Source organism: Taudactylus pleione, unplaced genomic scaffold (genome assembly GCF_031769625.1).
Source record: "Taudactylus pleione unplaced genomic scaffold, aTauple2 ptg001449l, whole genome shotgun sequence".
Classification (NCBI taxonomy): domain Eukaryota; kingdom Metazoa; phylum Chordata; class Amphibia; order Anura; family Myobatrachidae; genus Taudactylus; species Taudactylus pleione.
The window spans coordinates 370,972-398,670 of record NW_028285848.1 but is presented as its reverse complement, the minus strand read 5'-3'; the positions used below and the strand labels follow the sequence as shown (position 1 = coordinate 398,670).

Below are 27,699 nucleotides of genomic sequence, written 5' to 3'. Positions count from 1 at the left end.
CGCAGCCATAGGGTACTGCGGCGGATACAGACGCCGCCGAAACCCTGAAAGTTAGAAGACCGGCATCCCATGAGGTAATCCCACATATGACCACTGCATATTTTGTGAGCGGCAAAAAGATATTTGAATCTCAGACGTGTTGGAGGGGAAAAACGTCACAAAAGCATCACCATGCGATGGCCATGGTAGGACGGGCAACAGGCCCTGAAAACTTGAGTACATTGATTTCAGGCAAAGTTACCACCTACGGATCCGTAAAATTCGTCCAGGCCGGGATGGGAGGCGTATTAATGCCCGTAACCCGATGATTAACATACAAATCCATCCCAGAAGGGGATTTCCATTACTTGTGAGGACCCTCAGGGAATGGGAAACAGGAGGCCTTTGTGACTCCTCGTATCTGGGGACAGCCAGACTCCCGCTATGAGATCCACCCGCTGGGCAGAAAACGGGAGATGTATGATACTGGTGCAGGATCGACATTCTCTATATCCAGAATGAGCCTGGCTACCAGCCCCAAAGCAGGGATAATAATACTTGAGATCGGCTCCCCCCCATGTGAGAGGGAAAGAGCCGAATATACCATCCAGTTCACGGCAGAGCCACTGGTCAGTAACCACAGGGCGTATATCACGCCAATTAGTATTTCGTATAAAACGACATCCACCAGGGTGGCCGTTGTGGTAATCCCTGCAAGGGGAATGACAGACCGATGTGGTATCGGAGGTAATTCATGTACTGTGAAAAACCCCGGCAGGGAGCGATAGTCTGTGACACAGGGGTAAATTGCAAGAAATTGCGAGATACCCCGAGTTCAAAAGGGCAGTATGGTGAAGTAACTCCCAGCGAGTGACGACAATGGGGCCCGCCCGGCGATCCTCAAAGGAGAGGATCCTGAGAAACAACGCCCTTTAAGGGGGTCGTGCAAGGGGCCCGGCACCAGATGGTGCCGCATACGTAAACCTTTCTGAGTTAAAATCCTCCGCACTAATTCCTGCAGGCTATGACTTGCAGGATAGCAATAATGGGTGCAGTATCGTGTGCAATCTCCTGGTCAGATATATCTGACTATCTTGACGGAAATATTAAGCAGCGCCATACCGGTCCTGACTGACGCTAAGATTAGCTGCAGGAACCCATTATCAGCGTACGCAACTCACAGTTCCATCTAAAATATGGCAACGTGCAGCACGCAACAGTATGTGACAAACCTCACAGATATTAACAAATATATATATGTGAGGTCTCAGAACCACCCCAGGTACACCTGTATTAGGGCAGATAAAGAAAAGGGATAGATATACACTGACAGGTGAGAGAAAAAGCAGACAGTCAGCACTAGCATAAGTCACATACAATGCAGAAAAATATATATACATACATAAGCATGACATATAATATACTGCACAATGTCGCTACATTCAACTGCCCAGATTCAGTGTCTGGGAAGGCTATAGCGCTGTGTACACTCACCCAAAATGGCCAGGTACGCAGGGGGACTGGGCTCACTGACATCCTAAGAGTTCTGCAGCACCACAGAGAGAAAATGGCCGCTGGAGACCTCAGAAGAAGCGTGGCCCGCGGAGGAAGCAGCTCAGCGACGCCAGACTGTATTATTGAAAGGCGCGCTGAGCTGAGGGGAGGAGCCGCTAGACAGGGAAGGCTTCCTCCCCTGGCTAGCAATTAACCCCCCGGGATGCCGGCTCCCGCTGCCGCTATAATCCCTGGTGGGCTGTGGACACGCGGGGTATGCCTCCATGGAGGGGGAGCCCGCCGCCACCGCTAGCGCCTCCGGTCTGTCCCCAGAGACCGGAGGCATAAGGCTGCATGTACACGCGGGTCACCGCAAGCGGTGACCACGCGACTTACCTGTCCCCGTCGATCCGGCAGCAGCCCAGGGATTCCTCCAGAGCCCGGCTAGTACAGACTCTGGGGTCCCGCTGCGATCCCCAGATCTGTACTGGCGTCGCAGCGCCGGCGGGGTGTAGGAGCGGCAGCTCAGACGTCCATTGGACAGTCTGATGCTGCCGCTCTGAAGAGTAGTAAAAAAATAATAAAATAAAACTCTTTTAAGCTTAGGGGCTGCTAAGCAGCCCCCCTGCAGTAACGGTGACCCGACTCCGGCCGGGCACCAACTTAAACTGAGGTGCCTCTGGCTGGGGGGCGGGGTTATAGGGAGAGTGGACCCAAGTGCATCCTGGGAGCTAAAAGCTTTAACTGCGTGGTGCCCGGATTTGGTTCCCAACCTATACCCCCAAGGTCAACCCTGTGGACCCCCTATGGACCCTGAAGTAGAAACAAAGCCATCGCAGAGTGAGAGGCGGGACATCTGCGTTTAGGGGAGGGAATGGGGGAGTGGTCGAAGAAATGCGTGCATAAATTAGCCAGTGCGACGGCATACGCTGCTTGTGTACTAACTGCGTGCGACGAGACTTGCAATTTCTGAGACAGGTCAGAGCTGCTATAATTCTGCGTGAGGGTCCGATGTTACAGATGTATACACAGGACGGTGAGGTATTACAGATGTGAGATAGCAGTAGTGGGTGTCTCTATGCTGGCTGTGCTGTGGCTGATGTTACAGATGTATACATAGGACTGTGAGGTATTACAGATGTGAGATAGCAGTAGTGGGTGTCTCTATGCTGGCTGTGCTGTGGCTGATGTTACAGATGTATACACAGGACTGTGAGGTATTACAGATGTGAGATAGCAGTAGTGGGCGTCTCTATGCTGGCTGAGCTGTGGCTGATGTTACAGATGTATACACAGGACTGTGAGGTATTACAGATGTGAGATAGCAGTAGTGGGCGTCTCTATGCTGGCTGAGCTGTGGCTGATGTTACAGATGTATACACAGGACAGTGAGGTATTACAGATGTGAGATAGCAGTAGTGGGCGTCTCTATGCTGGCTGAGCTGTGGCTGATGTTACAGATGTATACACAGGACTGTGAGGTATTACAGATGTGAGATAGCAGTAGTGGGTGTCTCTATGCTGGCTGAGCTGTGGCTGATGTTACAGATGTATACACAGGACTGTGAGGTATTACAGATGTGAGATAGCAGTAGTGGGCGTCTCTATGCTGGCTGTGCTGTGGCTGATGTTACAGATGTATACACAGGACTGTGAGGTATTACAGATATGAGATAGCAGTAGTGGGTGTCTCTTTGCTGGCTGTGCTGTGACTGATGTTACAGATGTATACACAGGACAGTGAGGTATTACAGATGAGATAGCAGTAGTGGTGTCTCTATGCTGGCTGTGCTGTGGCTGATGTTACAGATGTATACACAGGACTGTGAGGTATTACAGATGTGAGATAGCAGTAGTGGGTGTCTATGCTGGCTGTGCTGTGGCTGATGTTACAGATGTATACACAGGACTGTGAGGTATTACAGATATGAGATAGCAGTAGTGGTGTCTCTATGCTGGCTGTGCTGTGGCTGATGTTACAGATGTATACACAGGACTGTGAGGTATTACAGATGTGAGATAGCAGTAGTGGGTGTCTCTATGCTGGCTGTGCTGATGTTACCGATGTATACACAGGACTGTGAGATATTACAGATGTGAGATAGCAGTAGTGGGTGTCTCTATGCTGGCTGAGCTGTGGCTGATGTTACAGATGTATACACAGGACTGTGAGGTATTACAGATGTGAGATAACAGTAGTGGGTGTCTCTATGCTGGCTGTGCTGTGTCTGATGTTACAGAAGTATACACAGGACTGTGAGGTATTACAGATGTGAGATAGCAGTAGTGGGCATCTCTATGCTGGCTGAGCTGTGGCTGATGTTACAGATGTATACACAGGACTGTGAGGTATTACAGATGTGAGATAGCAGTAGTGGGCGTCTCTACGCTGGCTGTGCTGATGTTACCGATGTATATACACAGGACTGTGAGATATTACAGATGTGAGATAGCAGTAGTGGGTGTCTCTATGCTGGCTGAGCTGTGGCTAATGTTACTGATGTATACACAGGACTGTGAGGTATTACAGATGTGAGATAGCAGTAGTGGGTGTCTCTATGCTGGCTGTGCTGTGGCTGATGTTACAGATGTATACACAGGACTGTGAGGTATTACGGATGCGAGATAGCAGTAGTGTGTGTCTCTATGCTGGCTGAGCTGTGGCTGATGTTACAGATGTATACACAGGACTGTGAGGTATTACAGATGTGAGATAACAGTAGTGGGTGTCTCTATGCTGGCTGTGCTGTGTCTGATGTTACAGAAGTATACACAGGACTGTGAGGTATTACAGATGTGAGATAGCAGTAGTGGGCATCTCTATGCTGGCTGAGCTGTGGCTGATGTTACAGATGTATACACAGGACTGTGAGGTATTACAGATGTGAGATAGCAGTAGTGGGCGTCTCTACGCTGGCTGTGCTGATGTTACCGATGTATATACACAGGACTGTGAGATATTACAGATGTGAGATAGCAGTAGTGGGTGTCTCTATGCTGGCTGAGCTGTGGCTAATGTTACTGATGTATACACAGGACTGTGAGGTATTACAGATGTGAGATAGCAGTAGTGGGTGTCTCTATGCTGGCTGTGCTGTGGCTGATGTTACAGATGTATACACAGGACTGTGAGGTATTACGGATGCGAGATAGCAGTAGTGGGTGTCTCTATGCTGGCTGAGCTGTGGCTGATGTTACAGATGTATACAAAGGACTGTGAGGTATTACAGATGTGAGATAGCAGCAGAGGGTGTCTCTATGCTGGCTGAGCTGTGGATGATATTACAGATGTATACACAGGACTGTGAGGTATTACAGATGTGAGATAGCGGTAGTGGGCTTCTCTATGCTGGCTGAGCTGTGACTGATGTTACTGATATATACACAGGACTGTGAGGTATTACAGATGTGAGATAGCAGTAATGGGTGTCTATGCTGGCTGTGCTGTGACTGATGTTACTGATGTATACACAGGACTGTGAGGTATTACAGATGTGAGATAGCAGTAGTGGGTGTCTCTATGCTGGCTGAGCTGTGACTGATGTTACTGATGTATACACAGGACTGTGAGGTATTACAGATGTGAGATAGCAGTAGTGGGTGTCTCTATGCTGGCTGTGCTGTGGCTGATGTTACAGGTGTAAACACAGGACTGTGAGGTATTACAGATGTGAGATAGCAGTAGTGGGCTTCTCTATGCTGGCTGAGCTGTGACTGATGTTACTGATATATACACAGGACTGTGAGGTATTACAGATGTGAGATAGCAGTAGTGGGCGTCTCTATGCTGGCTGTGCTGTGACTGATGTTACTGATGTATACACAGGACTGTGAGGTATTACAGATGTGAGATAGTAGTAGTGGGTGTCTCTATGCTGGCTGAGCGGTGGCTGATGTTACAGATGTATACACAGGACTGTGTGGTATTACAGATGTGAGATAGCAGTAGTGGGTGTCTCTATGCTGGCTGAGCTGTGGCTGATGTTACAGATGTATACAAAGGACTGTGAGGTATTACAGATGTGAGATAGCGGTAGTGGGCTTCTCTATGCTGGCTGAGCTGTGACTGATGTTACTGATATATACACAGGACTGTGAGGTATTACAGATGTGAGATAGCAGTAGTGGGCGTCTCTATGCTGGCTGTGCTGTGACTGATGTTACTGATGTATACACAGGACTGTGAGGTATTACAGATGTGAGATAGTAGTAGTGGGTGTCTCTATGCTGGCTGAGCGGTGGCTGATGTTACAGATGTATACACAGGACTGTGTGGTATTACAGATGTGAGATAGCAGTAGTAGGTGTCTCTATGCTGGCTGAGCTGTTGCTAATGTTACAGATGTATACACAGGACTGTGAGGTATTACAGATGTGAGATAGCAGTAGTGGGCGTCTCTGTGATGGCTGTGCTGTGGCTGATGTTACTGATGTATACACAGGACTGTGAGGTATTACAGATGTGAGATAGCAGTAGTGGGCGTCTCTATGCTGGCTGAGCTGTGGCTGATGTTACAGATGTATACACAGGACTGTGAGGTATTACAGATGTGAGATAGCAGTAGTGGGTGTCTCTATGCTGGCTGAGCTGTGGCTGATGTTACAGATGTATACACAGGACTGTGAGGTATTACAGATGTGAGATAGCAGTAGTGGGCTTCTCTATGCTGGCTGAGCTGTGACTGATGTTACTGATATATACACAGGACTGTGAGGTATTACAGATGTGAGATAGCAGTAGTGGGCGTCTCTATGCTGGCTGTGCTGTGACTGATGTTACTGATGTATACACAGGACTGTGAGGTATTACAGATGTGAGATAGTAGTAGTGGGTGTCTCTATGCTGGCTGAGCGGTGGCTGATGTTACAGATGTATACACAGGACTGTGTGGTATTACAGATGTGAGATAGCAGTAGTAGGTGTCTCTATGCTGGCTGAGCTGTGGCTAATGTTACAGATGTATACACAGGACTGTGAGGTATTACAGATGTGAGATAGCAGTAGTGGGCGTCTCTGTGATGGCTGTGCTGTGGCTGATGTTACTGATGTATACACAGGACTGTGAGGTATTACAGATGTGAGATAGCAGTAGTGGGCGTCTCTATGCTGGCTGAGCTGTGGCTGATGTTACAGATGTATACACAGGACTGTGAGGTATTACAGATGTGAGATAGCAGTAGTGGGTGTCTCTATGCTGGCTGAGCTGTGGCTGATGTTACAGATGTATACACAGGACTGTGAGGTATTACAGATGTGAGATAGCAGTAGTGGGTGTCTGTATGCTGGCTGAGCTGTGGCTGATGTTACAGATGTATACACAGGACTGTGAGGTATTACAGATGTGAGATAGCAGTAGTGGGTGTCTCTATGCTGTCTGTGCTGTGGCTGATGTTACAGACGTATACACAGGACAGTGAGGTATTACAGATGTGAGATAGCAGTAGTGGGCGTCTCTATGCCGGCTGAGCTGTGGCTGATGTTACAGATGTATGCACAGGACTGTGAGGTATTACAGATGTGAGATAGCAGTAGTGGGTGTCTCTATGCTGGCTGTGCTGTGGCTGATGTTACAGATGTATATACAGGACTGTGAGGTATTACAGATGTGAGATAGCAGTAGTGGGTGTCTCCATGCTGGCTGAGCTGTGGCTGATGTTACAGATGTATACACAGGACTGTGAGGTATTACAGATGTGAGATAGCAGTAGTGGGTGTCTCTATGCTGGCTGAGCGGTGACTGATGTTACAGATGTATACACAGGACTGTGAGGTATTACAGATGTGAGATAGCAGTAGTGGGCGTCTCTATGCTGGCCCTCTGTTGTGATGTCTGATAACTTAGAAATGACAATTCACTACCTCAGTCACTCAGTGTTTACCCCACCGAGACTCCCTGGCAACGAAGGGTTAACGTGAGCTGCGCCATGCGATCCTGGCATATGGCCAACTGTAAGTGGAACCTGCGATTAGGAGGAATCAATGTGGTGTCTATGAAATCGCCCATTAAGCACTGAACTCTCACAGATTATCCTGAAATTAATTCCAGGTACACCTAATGCACACGGAAATCCCATTTTGGTTAGTAGCCGCGGCAGCTCTGGGAGCCATCCAAACCAACAGGGGGTTATTTGGTAGAGGAGCATCCTTGCAGGAGACACGGGACGTCGGCGTGTCAGGGGCTGGTGGCTGACATAAGACACCTTTCTATGCTGTACGACCTGACCCAGCCGCTGTCACCGATTGTTATGTGTACGAGTCCAAGGACAGACAAACGTCACAAGGATAAAAACGCGCAGGTGCCAGGAGGTGACCACGGCTCTGTAGGGTCTGGTACGGGGCAGGATTACGGTAACGCACATTGCAATAAACCCTAGTGCACATTCTCCTCACCCGTCTTGTCCAATACAGGCGTTTTAGGGCAATATATACTGGTATATACAGATAGGAACAGACCTTAAGTAGGGGCCGGATAATGTTGTCCTTGAACCGTTTAGAGATGGTGATCTTCTCCTCAATCTGTATGTCATCTGTAAGCACGAGAGACCGGTGCAAAGTGTCAGACAGATGATATAAACTACGTACAGATGGCGCACACAGAGCTGTGCTCAGAGGGACATGCAAGAAGGATGCTGACGTCGCCACACATCAGGTGAGACGAGAGTGACATGCAGCGAACACCTCAGCACTTGGCAGCCGTCCAATCAGAGATCTCAGGACAAGACGCGTTACAGCGTCCCCGATGACATGTCGCTGCTTGTGTGGATGGTGCTGCATGCCGGACTAGATAACAGTCAGCTCACCTAGGTTTTCCGCCAACCTGCGCCTCTTCAACTCCTGGGCTTCCTGTCTCAGCTGCAAAGCATGCTGGGCTATCTCATCGCTGCCCACATTGCAGGTCATGATAAAGATGGCGTCTTTACATTCCATGGTCTTCCCCTTCCCATCAGTCAGCCGTCCCTAGAGAGGAAAACAAGGCGTTATTCCCGTGGACTGTACATAGGAACACCCCAGATCTACTGACCGTGTCAGCTGTCCCGATACTTCATACAAAAAGCGCAAATTGCTCCGAGACCTAGTTCTCAATGTTTGTAAATGTAAGAAAAATATGAAGCATGTGGTGTATGTAACGGCCATCGTAAAGTAAGACAGAGCGGCCTGTTATAAGTGGGTGATAGATGTAGCCCATCATCCCAGTCCAAAGGGGGTTTATACCGTCTGTGCTGGCGCTGTAATACTCTGGTTATTACGGTGCTGTTTCTGATGTCATCAGGGAGGGAGAGGTGGATGTTAGAATACTGACCGACAAGTGTCGGTATCCTAACCCTATCGGGATGCCGATGTTGGGATTCTGACCTCTGGGATCCCGAGCGCCGACATCCCGTACCCATCCCCCCCTGGCCTTGCCATCTTCCTCCCAGACTCTCTACTCCACCAAAACTGACCTCAAAGTTTCCACCGAACTCTTCTCTGCTAAGCCCGAGGGTGTATTACAATAGAGGTGAGGGAAGGGAATGTGTTACTACACAGATGAGGGAGAGGAATGTGTTACTACACAGATGAGGGAGAGGAATGTGTTACTACACAGGTATGGGATGTGAATGTCAAATGTGTTTCTACGGGGCAAGGAGGAGGAATGCGTTACTACAGGAGTTAGCAGGGGTAATGTTTTACTACAGAGGTGAGTTAGGGGAATGTGTTACTGCAGAGGAAAGGGAATCAGTTACTACAGATGTGAGGATAATGTGTTACTACAGGTGCGAGGGAGGGATTTTATTTCTATATAGGTGAGGGAGGGGAATGTGTTACTACAGGAGTTAGCAGGGGTAATGTGTTACTCCAGAGATGAGAGAGGAAAATGTGTTAATCCGCAGAGAAGGAGGGGAATAAGTTACTACAGGTGTAAGTGAGGTTAATGTGTTACTTCAGGTGTGAGGGATTGTATTTCTACACAGGTGTGGGAGGGGAATGTCGAATGTGTTACAACACGGGTGAGTGAGGGAAATGTGTTACTACAGAGGTGAGGGAGTGGAATGTGTTAGTACACAGGTGAGGGAGGGAAACGTCTTACTATAGCAGTGATGCATTACTATAAAAAGATTAATGTGTCACTGGAGTGGTGAGATGGAAGGTCTATCCACGTGAAATATGGGTACATCAGCTAGTTTTAATTATGGAGTTTATTTCTCAAGCCACGATTGTATGAGCTCCGCTACTCTCCCCATCAAGCTGAGCAGAAATGAGGATTCACAAAAAATAAAAAGTTTTCCCAGTTTGCAGGATATGAAATATTGATGGCAAAGCCAATCAGGGCATTGAAAACGATGGGCGGCCGTGTTATGTTCTGGGCGTTCCCAGGGGAGACGAGAGCGACAAGGGCCGGGGATGACTGCAATATCTAAATTCTGCTTCACGCTAGTGGTATTTAAGGACTGCAAATAATTTATATACCTCTCTCTACAGGATGTTGGATGGACTCTGACAAGGATAGCAGCTCTCAGCAGCATGCACTGAGCAACTCTTAATTCATTATCCAATTAACCAGAGCTGCTCGGGGATGTTGGGAATGTGAGACACTACAGTTCATCCTTCTCAACAGCACATACATATTTTTGTAGCTTTAGTTCCACTTTAAACAGACAGTACAGGGCCCAGCGTGACAGCGTCCGTACATAATGCTCCACGCAGCGCCCAGGTTATTAGGCTATAATAACAGGAAGACAGACTGTCCCCGGCCACTTACGTACACTCAGTGACAGATGGAAAGTTGCAGCAAGAAATCTTTCCTGGGTGCTGAAGATTAACATCCCGTTTATTGCCCTGTCGAACATTGCTCTTGGAATTGATTTTACATTTAGCTGGCGCGCGGTGATCTATGCAATGAGGATTACTATATTAATCCTGAGGATGAGAAGAGGGAGCACAGAGAGGGATGAGGACGAGAATAAGGTTTTATTAGCAGGCAGGGGGGGCGCGTCCTCGGAGGAGACATACGGAAAACTCATATCCCGCTCTTACAGCCCTGGCAGAATAACGACATCCAGGGAGCGCCAGTGATTGTTTGCTGTGATATTGACAAAACGTTTTACAGAACAACTTGTTCAGATCCAGTAATGTGCAAAGTGTGCAGCAAAGAGACGGGACATGGAACCAGGAAAGATGATGCTTAGTACATATGGCCAAAAATACATCACATAATAAGAGAGGTCACTCACTCAGCTTCACCTGAATATCTAGGCAATAAGGCAGACACACCACGATCACCTCTACACTACCTCCACCACGTCATCAGCCCACACCCTCTGTGCCCCCTTAACGCTACACTACCTCCACCCCACACCCTCTGTGCCCCCTCACCTCTATACTACCTCCACCCCACACCCTCTGTGCCCCCTCACCTCTACACTACCTCCACCCCACACCCTCTGTGCCCCCTCACCTCTATACTACCTCCACCACGTCATCAGCCCACACCCTCTGTGCCCCCTCACCTCTACACTACCTCCACCCCACACCCTCTGTGCCTCCTCACATCTACACTACCTCCACCACACACCCTCTGTGCCTCCTCACCTCTACACTACCTCCACCCCACACCCTCTGTGCCCCCTCACCTCTACACTACCTCCACCCCACACCCTCTGTGCCTCCTCACATCTACACTACCTCCACCACGTCATCAGCCCACACCCTCTGTGCCCCCTTAACTCTACACTACCTCCACCCCTCTGTCATCAGCCCACACCCTCTGTGCCCCCTTACCTCTACACTACCTCCACCACGTCATCAGCCCACACCCTCTGTGCCCCCTCACATCTACACTACCTCAACCCCTACTCATCAGCCCACACCGTCTGTGCCCCCTCACCTCTACACTACCTCCACCCCTCTGTCATCATCCCACACCCTCTGTGCCCCCTTACCTCTACACTACCTCCACCCATCTGTCATCAGCCCACACCCTCTGTGCCCCCTTACCTCTACACTACCTCCACCCCACACCCTCTGTGCCCTCACATCTACACTACCTCCACCACGTCATCAGCCCACACCCTCTGTGCCCCCTTAACTCTACAATACCTCCACCACGTCATCAGCCCACACCCTGTGCCGCCTTACCTCTACACTACCTCCACCCCTCACCCTGTGTGCCCCCTCACCTCTACACTACCTCCACCCCAAGTCATCAGCCCACACCCTCTGAACCCCTTCACCTCTACACTAAATTCACCCCACACGCTCTGTGCCCCCTCACCTCTACACTACCTCCAACCCACGTCATCAGCCCACACCCTCTGTACCCCCTCACCTCTACACTACCTACACCCCACACCCTCTGTGCCCCCTCACCTCTACACTACCTCCACCCCTGTCATCAGCCCACACCCTCTGTACCCCCTCACCTCTACACAACATCAACCCCACACCCTCTGTGCCCCCTCACCTCTACACTACCTCCACCCCACACCCTCTGTACCCCCTCACCTCTACACTACCTCCACCCCACACCCTCTGTGCCCCCTCACCTCTACACTACCTTCACCCCTGTCATCAGCTCACACCCTCTGTACCCCCTCACCTCTACACTACCTCCACCCCACACGCTTCGTGCCCCCTCACCTCTATACTACCTCCACCCCACACCCTCTGTGCCCCCTCACCTCTACACTACCTCCACCCCACACCCTCTGTGCCCCCTCACCTCTACACTACCTCCACCCCACACCCTCTGTGCCCCCTCACCTCTACACTACCTTCACCCCTGTCATCAGCTCACACCCTCTGTACCCCCTCACCTCTACACTACCTCCACCCCACACGCTTCGTGCCCCCTCACCTCTATACTACCTCCACCCCACACCCTCTGTGCCCCCTCACCTCTACACTACCTCCACCCCACGTTATCAGCCCAAACCCTCTGTACCCCCTCATCTCTACACTACCTCCACCCCACACGCTCTGTGCCCCCTCACCTCTACATTACCTCCACCCCTCTGTCATCAGCTCACACCCTCTGTGCCCCCTCACCTCCACACTACCTCCACCCCTACTCATCAGCCCACACCCTCTGTGCTTCCTTACCTCTACACTACCTCCACCCGCACCCTCTGTGCCCCCTCACCTCTACACTACCTCCACCCCTCTGTCATAAGCCCACACCCTCTGTGCCCCCTTACCTCTACACTACCTCCTCCCCTCTGTCATCAGCCCACACCCTCTGTGCCCCCTTACCTCTACACTACCTCTACCCCCGTAATCAGCCTGTACCCTCTGAGCACCCCCAATCACCTTCACCTCATGGTCACCTCTACACTACCTCCAATCCTTTGCCATCAGCTCACACCCTCCGTACCTTCCCACTCACCTTCACCCCAAACACTTCTACACTACCTCCACCCAGTCATAAGCCCACACCCTCTATGCATCTCCCCCCTTCCCACACCACCTCTACACTACCTCCACCTCCCTGTCATCAGCTTACACCTTCAGTACCCCCTCACCCGAGTCCCCATGACTTCTATACTACATCCTACAATCTGTCATCAGCCTACACCTTCTGTTCCCCCCTCACCTCTATACTACATCCAACCATCTGTCATCAGCCTACACCTTCTGTGCCCCCCTCACCTCTATACTACATCCAACCATCTGTCATCAGCCTACACCTTCTGTGCCCCCCTCACCTCTATACTACATCCAACCATCTGTCATCAGCCTACACCTTCTGTGCCCCCCTGACCTCTATACTACATCCAACCATCTGTCATCAGCCTACACCTTCTGTGCCCCCCTCACCTCTATACTACATCCAACCATCTGTCATCAGCCTACACCTTCTGTGCCCCCCTGACCTCTATACTACATCCAACCATCTGTCATCAGCCTACACCTTCTGTGCCCCCCTCACCTCTATACTACATCCAACCATCTGTCATCAGCCTACACCTTCTGTGCCCCCCTCACCTCTATACTACATCCAACCATCTGTATCAGCCTACACCTTCTGTGCCCCCCTCACCTCTATACTACATCCAACCATCTGTCATCAGCCTACACCTTCTGTGCCCCCCTCACCTCTATACTACATCCAACCATCTGTCATCAGCCTACACCTTCTGTGCCCCCCTCACCTCTATACTACATCCAACCATCTGTCATCAGCCTACACCTTCTGTGCCCCCCTCACCTCTATACTACATCCAACCATCTGCCATCAGCCTACACCTTTTGTACCCCCCTCACCTCTATACTACATCCAACCATCTGTCATCAGCCTACACCTTCTGTGCCCCCCTCACCTCTATACTACATCCAACCATCTGTCATCAACCTACACCTTCTGTGCCCCCCCACTCATCTTCACCTCCTGGTCACCTCCACACTACCTCCATCCACCTCGTATTCAGCCCACCTCTGTGCTCCCCCTCTCACCTTCACATACCCAAAACCTCTAACACTACCTCCACCCACCAATCACCTTTACACTACCTCCACCCACCAATCACCTCTACAATACCTCCACCACCATCATACGCCCACACCCTCTGTGCCCCCCCACACCCCTCTCGGCCCTGCACTGACTGCTTATGGCCATAAAGTAACCTAGGAAGACCAATGTATAAATGCTTGGGGACAGTGGGAGAAGACAATAAGGTCACCTCATCAAACAGCTGCAGCATTATGGTGAGTACGTCGGGGTGCGCCTTATCCACCTCGTCAAAGAGCACCACCGCGTTAGGGCACTCTTTCAGCTTCTTAGTCAATTGTCCCCCTTCCTCGTGTCCGACATAACCCGGGGGAGACCCAATGAACTTGGCAACCTGCATAAATGTGACAGGGTTACGTAACATTCCCAACAGAGTACAAGAATGTGCACCGTATACTTTACATATCTTATACCTCACATATCGCCTACTGGTGCCGTACACTGCGCTGTGTGTATTATACCTCACATATCACCTACTGGTGCCATACACTGCGCTGTGTGTATTATACCTCACATATCACCTACTGGTGCCGTACACTGCGCTGTGTGTATTATACCGCACATATCACCTACTGGTGCCGTACACTGATATGTGAGGTATAATACACACAGCACAGTGTACGGCACCAGTAGGTGATATGTGAGGTATAATACACACAGCACACCTACTGGTGCCGTACACTGCGCTGTGTGTGTCTTATACCGCACATATCACCTACTGGTGCCGTACACTGCGCTGTGTGTCTTATACCGCACATATCACCTACTGGTGCCGCACACTGCGCTGTGTGTCTTATACCTCACATATCACCTACTGGTGCCGCACACTGCGCTGTGTGTCTTATACCTCACATATCACCTACTGGTGCCGCACACTGCGCTGTGTGTATTATACCGCACATATCACCTACTGGTGCCACACACTGCGCTGTGTGTCTTATACCGCACATATCACCTACTGGTGCCGTACACTGCGCTGTGTGTCTTATACCTCACATATCACCTACTGGTGCCGTACACTGCGCTGTGTGTCTTATACCTCACATATCACCTACTGGTGCCGTACACTGCGCTGTGTGTATTATACCGCACATATCACCTACTGGTGCCGTACACTGCGCTGTGTGTATTATACCGCACATATCGCCTACTGGTGCTGTACACTGCGCTGTGTGTCTTATACCGCACATATCACCTACTGGTGCCGTACACTGCGCTGTGTGTCTTATACCTCACATATCACCTACTGGTGCCGTACACTGTGCTGTGTGTATTATACCTCACATATCGCCTACTGGTGCCGTACACTGCGCTGTGTGTATTATACCGCACATATCACCTACTGTGCGCCATACATTGGGCTGCGTATACCTCGTGCTTCTCTTGGAATTCCGACATGTCCAATCGGATGAAGCCCTGTAAAGATGGACGACCAGGTTAGGTACAAGTCAAACTGTAGCAAAGATGTAATAGACACAATAACGTGGAGTGATCAGAAATACCACTAATTGTATAAAAGCAGCGTACAGAACAGCAGGGTGACAGGGTGACGATACAGTGTAAAGGGACGGGGTGTGATGCCCACAGGTCTATTCTGAATCTGAGAAACCCACCCGGGAAACTACATGTGGCGAAATGTGGTAGTAAAATTTCCTATTGGTTTCATACACAACCATCTTATTCAGTCATTATATTCTGCTGACCTCACAGTATATTACATATTTTATATGATTTAATACCAGTTATATATAGAACACACATATTGCGCAGCGCTTTACAGACATTTGGCCATTCACATCTGCCCCTGCCCCAGTGGAGCTTACAATCAATGTGCCCTATCACATACACACTAGGGATGATTTTATTTTGTCTGGAGCCAGTTTACAGACCAGTATGAGTTTGGAGTGTGGGAGGAATCCATAGTACCCGGAGGAAACCCAGCAAGCATGGGGAAAACATACAAACTCCACACTGTTAGGGCCATGGTGGGAATTGAACACAAGGCCTTAGGGCTGTGAGGCAGTAATGCTAACCATTACACCATCCGTGCTGCCTACAACTACTAGCGTCATTCATGTTTTCTAATGATCTGCACTAATTCTATCTGCTTAGACGTAGAACCTAAAGGACAATGTACCAGATGAGCTTTATTTCCTTTATAATTTGGTTGGCAGATTTCAGATTATGGGGTCTATTTACTAAGCCTTGGATGGTGATAAAGTGGACAGAGATAAAGTACCAGCCAACCAGCTCCTGTCATTTTTCAAACATAGCCTGTGACATGGCAGTTAGGAGCTGATAGGCTCCTCATCAAAATACAGGTTTGTAAACAGACTGATGAATATGCAGCAGATATATTTAAACAATATATTAGAAATTCATATGAGGGTGGTTAGTAAGGTAACAGGTCCTGTCATTTGTGTAATGTTCTCCATTTAATTCTAATTTCCCCCCAGGCCAGAGCAGGTAGACCGCTGCTTCCCCTCACGGCTGTTACACTGCGCCTCATACCAGTCATACTGTCCCCACATCAGCGGTAAGATGGCGGAGCTGGCGGAAACATGGTCACACATTGAGGTGCGCGGTGTGATCAGATTTCTGCGTCTAAAAGGGCACATCGGCAGCTGATAATCATCGCCAACTTGGCGAGGTGTACGGCGATAACGTCATGTCACGGAAACCGGTTTGGGTTTAATAACAACAGTACAGACGTACAAGATGAGCAGCGATTCGCCCACCACAGATTTGTGCCCCATGGAAGGTCTGATTCAGGAGGACAGACATATGTGAGTTATTGATGTTGCTGAGGAACAGATCAGTGGGTCCTGTATTCAACATCGTTCATGAGCAACTGGGGTACAGGGAAAAGTGCTCACACAAGGTACCGAAGTTACTCACAGAAGTTCACAAAACCAGTAGTCTCTCGTACACTTGATACGGTACCATGAGGAGGGGAGTGCAGTTCCTGCAGTGCTACCATTGGGCGGTACTGGTCCATCCTCCCTACATCCCTGACCTGGCACTGAGTGATTTTCATCTCTGTGGACCATTGAAGAAGCACCTTGGTGGAAGGCGATTCGCAACCAACGGTGAAGTTCAGCAATCTGTCATGTCCTGGCTTCAGGCACTTGACACTAATACCAAGACATCTATGCTGGGAGAGATGCCTTGGTGTACCGTTGGAACAAATACTTAGACAAGTATGGGGACTATGTGGAAAAATAATCTGTACCTAGGCCATACTGTTTATGTACGAGTTGAACAAATTTACGCAATGAGAGGTCTTGTTACCTGCAGCAGTCATCATGATACACCTATTTGTGCTGCAGGACTTGGAGGTTATACACCATTGCGGGACTGGGAGGTTATACACCATTGCAGGATTTGGAGGTTATACACCATTGCAGGATTTGGAGGTTTATACACCATTGCAGGATTTGGAGGTTTATACACCATTGCAGGATTTGGAAGTTATACACCATTGCAGGACTTGGAGGTTATACACCATTGCAGGACTTGGAGGTTATACACCATTGCAGGACTTGGAGGTTATACACCATTGCAGGATTTGGAGGTTATACACACCATTGCAGGATTTGGAGGTTATACACACCATTGCAGGATTTGGAGGTTATACACACCATTGCAGGATTTGGAGGTTATACACCATTGCAGGATTTGGAGGTTATACACCATTGCAGGATTTGGAGGTTATACACCATTGCAGGATTTGGAGGTTATACACACCATTGCAGGATTTGGAGGTTATACACACCATTGCAGGATTTGGAGGTTATACACACCATTGCAGGATTTGGAGGTTATACACCATTGCAGGATTTGGAGGCTATACACACCATTGCAGGATTTGGAGGTTATACACCATTGCAGGATTTGGAGGTTATACACCATTGCAGGATTTGGAGGTTATAAACACCATTGCAGGATTTGGAGGTTATACACCATTGCAGGATTTGGAGGCTATACACACCATTGCAGGATTTGGAGGTTATACACCATTGCAGGATTTGGAGGTTATACACCATTGCAGGATTTGGAGGTTATACACCATTGCAGGATTTGGAGGTTATACACCATTGCAGGATTTGGAGGTTATACACCATTGCAGGATTTGGAGGTTATACACCATTGCAGGATTTGGAGGTTATACACCATTTAATTTTTGTATTATTGTCAATCAGCCATCTGGAAAATTATTTCTCTGTATATGGTTCATCCACCCATTTGGAGTGAATTATCCCATCTGTAATAGTGTCTTCCCCATGTATGATTGTGATAAATTTTAAATGTGTTTTGATACCCCTGATGAAGTCCACTCTAATGGACGAAACGCGTAGGGTTTAGGCACTTCATCCATTACTGCAAAGGGCCCTTGTCGTATGAGCTCACTCCTGAGAGGGTGACGGCAGAAGTACTTACCATCTCCCTGTACAGTGGAATTGGATGTCGACAACATTTTAAGCTGTAAGCACAGTTTTTTTAGAATTCTTCTGTATAAAGATTTTAATAAAATTGCGAAAATTGTATCACAGACTGGCCTTTGGCTTCTTTGGGGAGGGGAATACCATCCAGATATCTATCGGTCATATTTGAAGTTTACATATTGGAGTTTGTATTGAACACAAAGAAAAATAATTAATCTGAAGTTTTGAGATAAGAAAAGAAAGACCAAGTATTGGACTTATTACTTATAGGAGAACATTCTATAGGAGAAGACTATTTAGATGATCAATAATATTGTTTATCTAGTGCCTTGTGGTGTATTTTTAATTGTGTCTACCACACTTGCTTTCAGCCAACAGGGGATCTACTAAGGAGCAGCTGACAATTTGCAGCACAAAATAAGGCCATTTTCTTTATGTATTATATATATATATATTATATACATATATACATATACACACACACGGATTGGGAAGGTCTCCCCGGCACTACTGCAGATGTCCCCATAGATGTGCTGCACCCGGAGGCTGCTTTGCGGTCACCCTTCTGCCCAGCTCATCCCAAACCAGCTGGACGGAATGTACTGTAAGTCTGGAGACTGTGCAGCCCGGGAGGGAAGCTCTGCCACAGCCTGCAGGTAGGTTTTGGGTCATTATCTTACTGTAACATGAACCATTAACCAACTAGGAGTAGACCAGAGGGTATCGCATGGCACTGTGGTAACCATTTTGGCTCAGGATTCCAGTCACTGTGTGTAAGTCGCCAACATGGGATTCAGCAAGAGAGCCCCAGACCGTCACGCCTCCTCCTCCATGTTTGACAATCTATTTATTAAGCAGCAGCAGCTTTTATTTCCCAGCCTGTAAATTAAAAGGGCAATGATTTTAATACCAAAACATGGGGAGTTTTTCTAATTAAAGAATTGCCCTTTAAATTCTGGGCTTAATGCACACTGGGAAGTAATAGCCTCTCCATAGTAAATAAGCCCCACACACTGAGGAACCGTCCTTTCGCCTACTCGTCACCGTACAAATTACTGTGTGATGAACCGAAGACGTCACAATCTGACTTATTATCGGTCCATAAGCCTTCTCCCCGTCCCCAGTAGCTACTGGCGGTGCCTCATGGCTCAGACGCCTCTTTGTCATTGCTACAGAACAGCTGTCAGCTCCTAACCCCATTACTGGTTCCCGGATAATTCCATGTGTATTATTTTAATGTTTTTGCAAACTAAAACCTTTTTCCCCATTTATCACTAGCAGTTACTGCTCACGTCACCATGTCAGGTTATCCGCTGGGCTTCAGCTGCTCACATTCCAATAACAGACGGTACAATGAGGAGGGAGCTCTATTCAATTAGCTGCACCAGACCCGTTCAAGTAGCGGAGATTACAGCAGTCGGACGGAACCTCGCAGGTCATGGAGGTGCGAGGTAAAGTCCACAGAAAAAAAAACCCACCAAATCGGGCTCGCGTGCGGGGAAAAAAACCCATTGATTCTGCAGTTCACGTGAAATCAGTGCGTTTCCGCTAGAGTCACGATTTTTCGGCGAGGGAAAAAGGCTATTTGATAGAATAGCCTTTACTCGCGCTGTGGAATTTTTGGGCGGCAATTAATCGCTTTGCAAACCCTGCAGCTAATTGAATACCCCCTAAAAGTGTTGACTGGTACTATAGACAGATGATATATACTGTATATACACACAAGCATATAAAAAGAGACATATACTATAGACAGCAACATGGACACTGTATATAAGACACTACAATAGTCCCGGGCACACGTCAGACAATACCTTCTTCGTGTCCTTGTGTAGATACCGCGCAGCCTGTTTGGCCAGTTCAGTTTTACCTGTGAGAACAATGTATCCAGTTACTGTGGTGGTAATAACTGTATATACTGCAAGGAGATATAACCTTACATTTAGCACTATGGTGGCCACGTTAGTGACAAGGATACAATACTAAGGCTGCGTACACACGTAAAGACTTTATGTCCAACCATCCAACTAGCTGATTGGTTGGAATGAAAACCTGGTAATGTATGACAGCAAATGACAATCAGCAATTTGCTCCCAAACGCCGGAAAATGTACAAAAACTGTTGTTTGAACAAATTGTTTAGAACAAACATTTAACAAAATTGTCTGACGTCATTTTCATCTGTTTTCTGGCATTTAGGAGCAAATTGCTGATCATCAGTTACTCCCATACGTTACCAGATTCTCATTACCTAGCTGGATGGTTGAACAGAAAATCTTTATGTGTGTATGCAGCTTAAATATTGAATTTATATAATACTCCCAGCTTCTCTGCTTCATTCATTCATCCACACATTACACTGCTTACATTACACTCAGTATGAACAATACTCCCAGCCTCTCTGCTTCATTCATCTACACATTACACTCAGTATGAACAATACTCCCAGCCTCTCTGCTTCATTCATCTACACATTACACTCAGTATGAACAATACTCCCAGCCTCTCTGCTTCATTCATCCACACATTACACTCAGTATGAACAATACTCCCAGCCTCTCTGCTTTATTCATCCACACATTACACTGCTTACATTACACTCAGTATGAACAATACTCCCAGCCTCTCTGCTTTATTCATCCACACATTACACTCAGTATGAACAATACTCCCAGCCTCTCTGCTTTATTCATCCACACATTACACTCAGTATGAACAATACTCCCAGCCTCTCTGCTTCATTCATCCACACATTACACTCAGTATGAACAATACTCCCAGCCTATCTGCTTCATTCATCCACACAATACACTCAGTATGAACATTACTCCCAGCCTCTCTGCTTCATTCATCCACACATTACACTCAGTATGAACAATACTCCCAGCCTCTCTGCTTTATTCATCCACACATTACACTGCTTACATTACACTCAGTATGAACAATACTCCCAGCCTCTCTGCTTTATTCATCCACACATTACACTCAGTATGAACAATACTCCCAGCCTCTCTGCTTTATTCATCCACACATTACACTCAGTATGAACAATACTCCCAGCCTCTCTGCTTCATTCATCCACACATTACACTCAGTATGAACAATACTCCCAGCCTATCTGCTTCATTCATCCACACAATACACTCAGTATGAACATTACTCCCAGCCTATCTGCTTCATTCATCCACACTTTACACTCAGTATGAACAATACTCCCAGCCTCTCTGCTTCATTCATCCACACATTACACTGCTTACATTACACTCAGTATGAACAATACTCCCAGCCTCTCTGCTTCATTCATCCACACATTACACTCAGTATGAACAATACTCGCAGCCTCTCTGCTTCATTCATCCACACATTACATTCAGTATGAACAATACTCCCAGCCTCTCTGCTTCATTCATCCACACATTACACTCAGTATGAACAATACTCCCAGCCTCTCTGCTTCATTCATCCACACATTACACTCAGTATGAACAATACTCCCAGCCTCTCTGCTTCATTCATCCACACATAACACTCAGTAAGAACAATACTCTCAGCCTCTCTGCTTCATTCATCCACCCACACATTACACTCAGTATGAACAATACTCCCATTCATTCATCTACACATTACACTCAGTATGAACAATACTCCCAGCCTCTCTGCTTCATTCATCCACACATTACACTCAGTATGAACAATACTCCCAGCCCCTCTACTTCATTCATCCACACATTACACTCAGTATGAACAATACTTACAGCCTCTCTACTTCATTCATCCACACATTACACTGCTTACATTACACTCAGTATGAACAATACTCCCAGCCTCTCTGCTTCATTCATCCACACATTACACTCAGCATGAACAATACTCCCAGCCTCTCTGCTTTATTCATCCACACATTACACTCAGTATGAACAATACTTACAGCCTCTCTACTTCATTCATCCACACATTACACTGCTTACATTACACTCAGTATGAACAATACTCACAGCCTCTCTGCTTCATTCATCCACACATTACACTCAGCATGAACAATACTCCCAGCCTCTCTACTTCATTCATCCACACATTACTCAGTATGAACAATACTCCCAGCCTCTCTGCTTTATTCATCCACACATTACACTCAGTATGAACAATACTCCCAGCCTATCTGCTTCATTCATCCACACATTACACTGCTTACATTACACTCAGTATGAACAATACTCCCAGCCTCTCTGCTTCATTCATCCACACATTACACTCAGCATGAACAATACTCCCAGCCTCTCTGCTTTATTCATCCACACATTACACTCAGTATGAACAATACTTACAGCCTCTCTACTTCATTCATCCACACATTACACTGCTTACATTACACTCAGTATGAACAATACTCACAGCCTCTCTGCTTCATTCATCCACACATTACACTCAGCATGAACAATACTCCCAGCCTCTCTGCTTCATTCATCCACACATTACACTCAGTATGAACAATACTCCCAGCCTCTCTGCTTCATTCATCCACACATTACACTCAGTATGAACAATACTCCCAGCCCCTCTACTTCATTCATCCACACATTACACTCAGTATGAACAATACTCCCAGCCTCTCTGCTTTATTCATCCACGCATTACACTCAGTATGAACAATACTCCCAGCCTTTCTGCTTCATTCATCCACACATTACACTCAGTATGAACAATACTCCCAGCCTCTCTGCTTTATTCATCCACACATTACACTCAGTATGAACAATACTCCCAGCCTCTCTGCTTCATTCATCTACACATTACACTCAGTATGAACAATACTCCCAGCCTCTCTGCTTTATTCATCCACACATTACACTCAGTATGAACAATACTCCCAGCCTCTCTGGTTCATTCATCCACACATTACACTCAGTATGAACAATACTCCCAGCCTCTCTGCTTCATTCATCCACACATTACACTCAATATGAACAATTCTCCCAGCCTCTCTGCTTCATTCATCCACACATTACACTGCTCACATTACACGCAGTATGAACAATACTCCCAGCCTCTCTGCTTCATTCATTCATCCACACATTACACTCAGTATGAACAATACTCCCAGCCTCTCTACTTCATTCATCCACACATTACACTCAGTATGAACAATACTCCCAGCCTCTCTGCTTCATTCATCCACACATTACACTCAGTATGAACAATGCTCCCAGCCTCTCTGCTTTATTCATCCACACATTACACTCAGTATGAACAATACTCCCAGCCTCTCTGCTTTATTCATCCACACATTACACTCAGTATGAACAATACTCCCAGCCTCTCTGCTTTATTCATCCACACATTACACTCAGTATGAACAATACTCCCAGCCTCTCTGCTTCATTCATCCACACATTACACTCAATATGAACAATTCTCCCAGCCTCTCTGCTTCATTCATCCACACATTACACTGCTCACATTACACGCAGTATGAACAATACTCCCAGCCTCTCTGCTTCATTCATTCATCCACACATTACACTCAGTATGAACAATACTCCCAGCCTCTCTACTTCATTCATCCACACATTACACTCAGTATGAACAATACTCCCAGCCTCTCTGCTTCATTCATCCACACATTACACTCAGTATGAACAATGCTCCCAGCCTCTCTGCTTTATTCATCCACACATTACACTCAGTATGAACAATACTCCCAGCCTCTCCACTTCATTCATCCACACATTACACTCAGTATGAACAATACTCCCAGCCTCTCTGCTTCATTCATCCACACATTACACTCAGTATGAACAATACTCCCAGCCTCTGTGCTTCATTCATCCACACATTACACTCAGTATGAATAATACTCCCAGCCTATCTGTAATGTGTGGATGAATGAAGCAGATAGGCTGGGAGTATTATTCATACTGAGTGTAATGTGTGGATGAATGAAGCACTCAGTATGAACAATACTCACAGCCTCTCTACTTCATTCATCCACACATTACTCAGTATGAACAATACTCCCAGCCTCTCTGCTTTATTCATCCACACATTACACTCAGTATGAACAATACTCCCAGCCTATCTGCTTCATTCATCCACACATTACACTGCTTACATTACACTCAGTATGAACAATACTCCCAGCCTCTCTGCTTCATTCATCCACACATTACACTCAGCATGAACAATACTCCCAGCCTCTCTGCTTTATTCATCCACACATTACACTCAGTATGAACAATACTTACAGCCTCTCTACTTCATTCATCCACACATTACACTGCTTACATTACACTCAGTATGAACAATACTCACAGCCTCTCTGCTTCATTCATCCACACATTACACTCAGCATGAACAATACTCCCAGCCTCTCTGCTTCATTCATCCACACATTACACTCAGTATGAACAATACTCCCAGCCTCTCTGCTTCATTCATCCACACATTACACTCAGTATGAACAATACTCCCAGCCCCTCTACTTCATTCATCCACACATTACACTCAGTATGAACAATACTCCCAGCCTCTCTGCTTTATTCATCCACGCATTACACTCAGTATGAACAATACTCCCAGCCTTTCTGCTTCATTCATCCACACATTACACTCAGTATGAACAATACTCCCAGCCTCTCTGCTTTATTCATCCACACATTACACTCAGTATGAACAATACTCCCAGCCTCTCTGCTTCATTCATCTACACATTACACTCAGTATGAACAATACTCCCAGCCTCTCTGCTTTATTCATCCACACATTACACTCAGTATGAACAATACTCCCAGCCTCTCTGGTTCATTCATCCACACATTACACTCAGTATGAACAATACTCCCAGCCTCTCTGCTTCATTCATCCACACATTACACTCAATATGAACAATTCTCCCAGCCTCTCTGCTTCATTCATCCACACATTACACTGCTCACATTACACGCAGTATGAACAATACTCCCAGCCTCTCTGCTTCATTCATTCATCCACACATTACACTCAGTATGAACAATACTCCCAGCCTCTCTACTTCATTCATCCACACATTACACTCAGTATGAACAATACTCCCAGCCTCTCTGCTTCATTCATCCACACATTACACTCAGTATGAACAATGCTCCCAGCCTCTCTGCTTTATTCATCCACACATTACACTCAGTATGAACAATACTCCCAGCCTCTCTGCTTTATTCATCCACACATTACACTCAGTATGAACAATACTCCCAGCCTCTCTGCTTTATTCATCCACACATTACACTCAGTATGAACAATACTCCCAGCCTCTCTGCTTCATTCATCCACACATTACACTCAATATGAACAATTCTCCCAGCCTCTCTGCTTCATTCATCCACACATTACACTGCTCACATTACACGCAGTATGAACAATACTCCCAGCCTCTCTGCTTCATTCATTCATCCACACATTACACTCAGTATGAACAATACTCCCAGCCTCTCTACTTCATTCATCCACACATTACACTCAGTATGAACAATACTCCCAGCCTCTCTGCTTCATTCATCCACACATTACACTCAGTATGAACAATGCTCCCAGCCTCTCTGCTTTATTCATCCACACATTACACTCAGTATGAACAATACTCCCAGCCTCTCCACTTCATTCATCCACACATTACACTCAGTATGAACAATACTCCCAGCCTCTCTGCTTCATTCATCCACACATTACACTCAGTATGAACAATACTCCCAGCCTCTGTGCTTCATTCATCCACACATTACACTCAGTATGAATAATACTCCCAGCCTATCTGTAATGTGTGGATGAATGAAGCAGATAGGCTGGGAGTATTATTCATACTGAGTGTAATGTGTGGATGAATGAAGCACTCAGTATGAACAATACTCCCAGCCTCTCTGCTTCATTCATCCACACATTACACTCAGTATGAACAATACTCCCAGCCTCTCTGCTTCATTCATCCACACATTACACTCAGTATGAACAATACTCCCAGCCTCTCTGCTTTATTCATCCACACATTACACTCAGTATGAACAATACTCCCAGCCTCTCCACTTCATTCATCCACACATTACACTCAGTATGAACAATACTCCCAGCCTCTCTGCTTCATTCATCCACACATTACACTCAGTATGAATAATACTCCCAGCCTATCTGTAATGTGTGGATGAATGAAGCAGATAGGCTGGGAGTATTATTCATACTGAGTGTAATGTGTGGATGAATGAAGCACTCAGTATGAACAATACTCACAGCCTCTCTGCTTCATTCATCGACACATTACACTCAGTAAGAACACTACTCCCAGCCTATCTGCTTCATTCATCCACACATTACAGATAGTATGAATAATACTCCCAGCCTATCTGTAATGTGTGGATGAATGAAGCACAGAGGCTGGGAGTATTGTTCATACTGAGTGTAATGTGTGGATGAATGAAGCAGAGAGGCTGGGAGTATTGTTCATACTGAGTGTAATGTGTGGATGAATGAAGCACTCAGTATGAACAATACTCACAGCCTCTCTGCTTCATTCATCCACACATTACACTCAGTAAGAACAATACTCCCAGCCTCTCTGCTTCATTCATAATGCGATGTGTGGCTGCCTAGACCTAAGCAGCTGCTGGCATGGGCCAATAGAGAAATATAATGGCAGAGAAGCACTAATGGGCTGAAGCAGTGCTGAATGTATCCGTTATACTGTGCGTTTTTCCCGTATGTACTGTGTATACGTTCTCTTACAGCTGTTCGCCAAACGTCACCTGTCTCTCCCCATTTACAGATGTGTCCTCATACGCTGTGGCTTCAGTCTCACCCCTGGGCATCGGCGCCGCACAGAGCGTCTTTCCCACTCAAAATCAGAGTCTTATTCGCATAAATAAAACAAGTGAAAGTGACAAAGCTGCCATATTACACTGATCAATCTGATGTGCGACATTTGTACATCTGTGTGCGCAAAGGAGTCTGGGTACAAAGTGCTGCGATTAAGCTTTTTTCTCACGCCAAGTTCCGTGGTGCTTCAGCAACGACTTTGTTCGTGGTGTAAAACCGAGTCCTGTGTGGTTAAGGCCATGCCTATAGTATACTCAGCGCCGCGTTTCACTGCGTCTGATGCGGATTAGATGCAATTATTATTTAAAAAGACAATACACCACACCTCTCGGAGCGGCTTTGTCGCTTCGGGTGTCTCGCGCCTATGGCGTACAGACGCTAGGGGTATGAGGACACATCTGTACGTCACAGTCTCTTCCCTGCTCTATACTGACCATATTAAGCTCAATGAGTCTCTTGTGG

General features: G+C 47.0%; 1 protein-coding gene across 1 annotated transcript in view; it reads right to left on the bottom strand.

Annotated features, from left to right (window-relative positions):
* The window catches only part of CLPB (ClpB family mitochondrial disaggregase), a 125,501-nt gene that overhangs the window by 11,559 nt on the left and 86,243 nt on the right, over positions 1-27,699 (bottom strand). The window contains exons 9-13 of the mRNA XM_088463790.1: positions 20,218-20,273; positions 15,330-15,374; positions 14,131-14,292; positions 8,275-8,431; positions 7,928-8,001 (exon numbers count right to left, since the gene is read on the bottom strand). Coding sequence (XP_088319916.1) covers positions 7,928-8,001; positions 8,275-8,431; positions 14,131-14,292; positions 15,330-15,374; positions 20,218-20,273 — 494 coding nt within the window. The remainder of the gene's footprint in view (positions 1-7,927; positions 8,002-8,274; positions 8,432-14,130; positions 14,293-15,329; positions 15,375-20,217; positions 20,274-27,699) is intronic.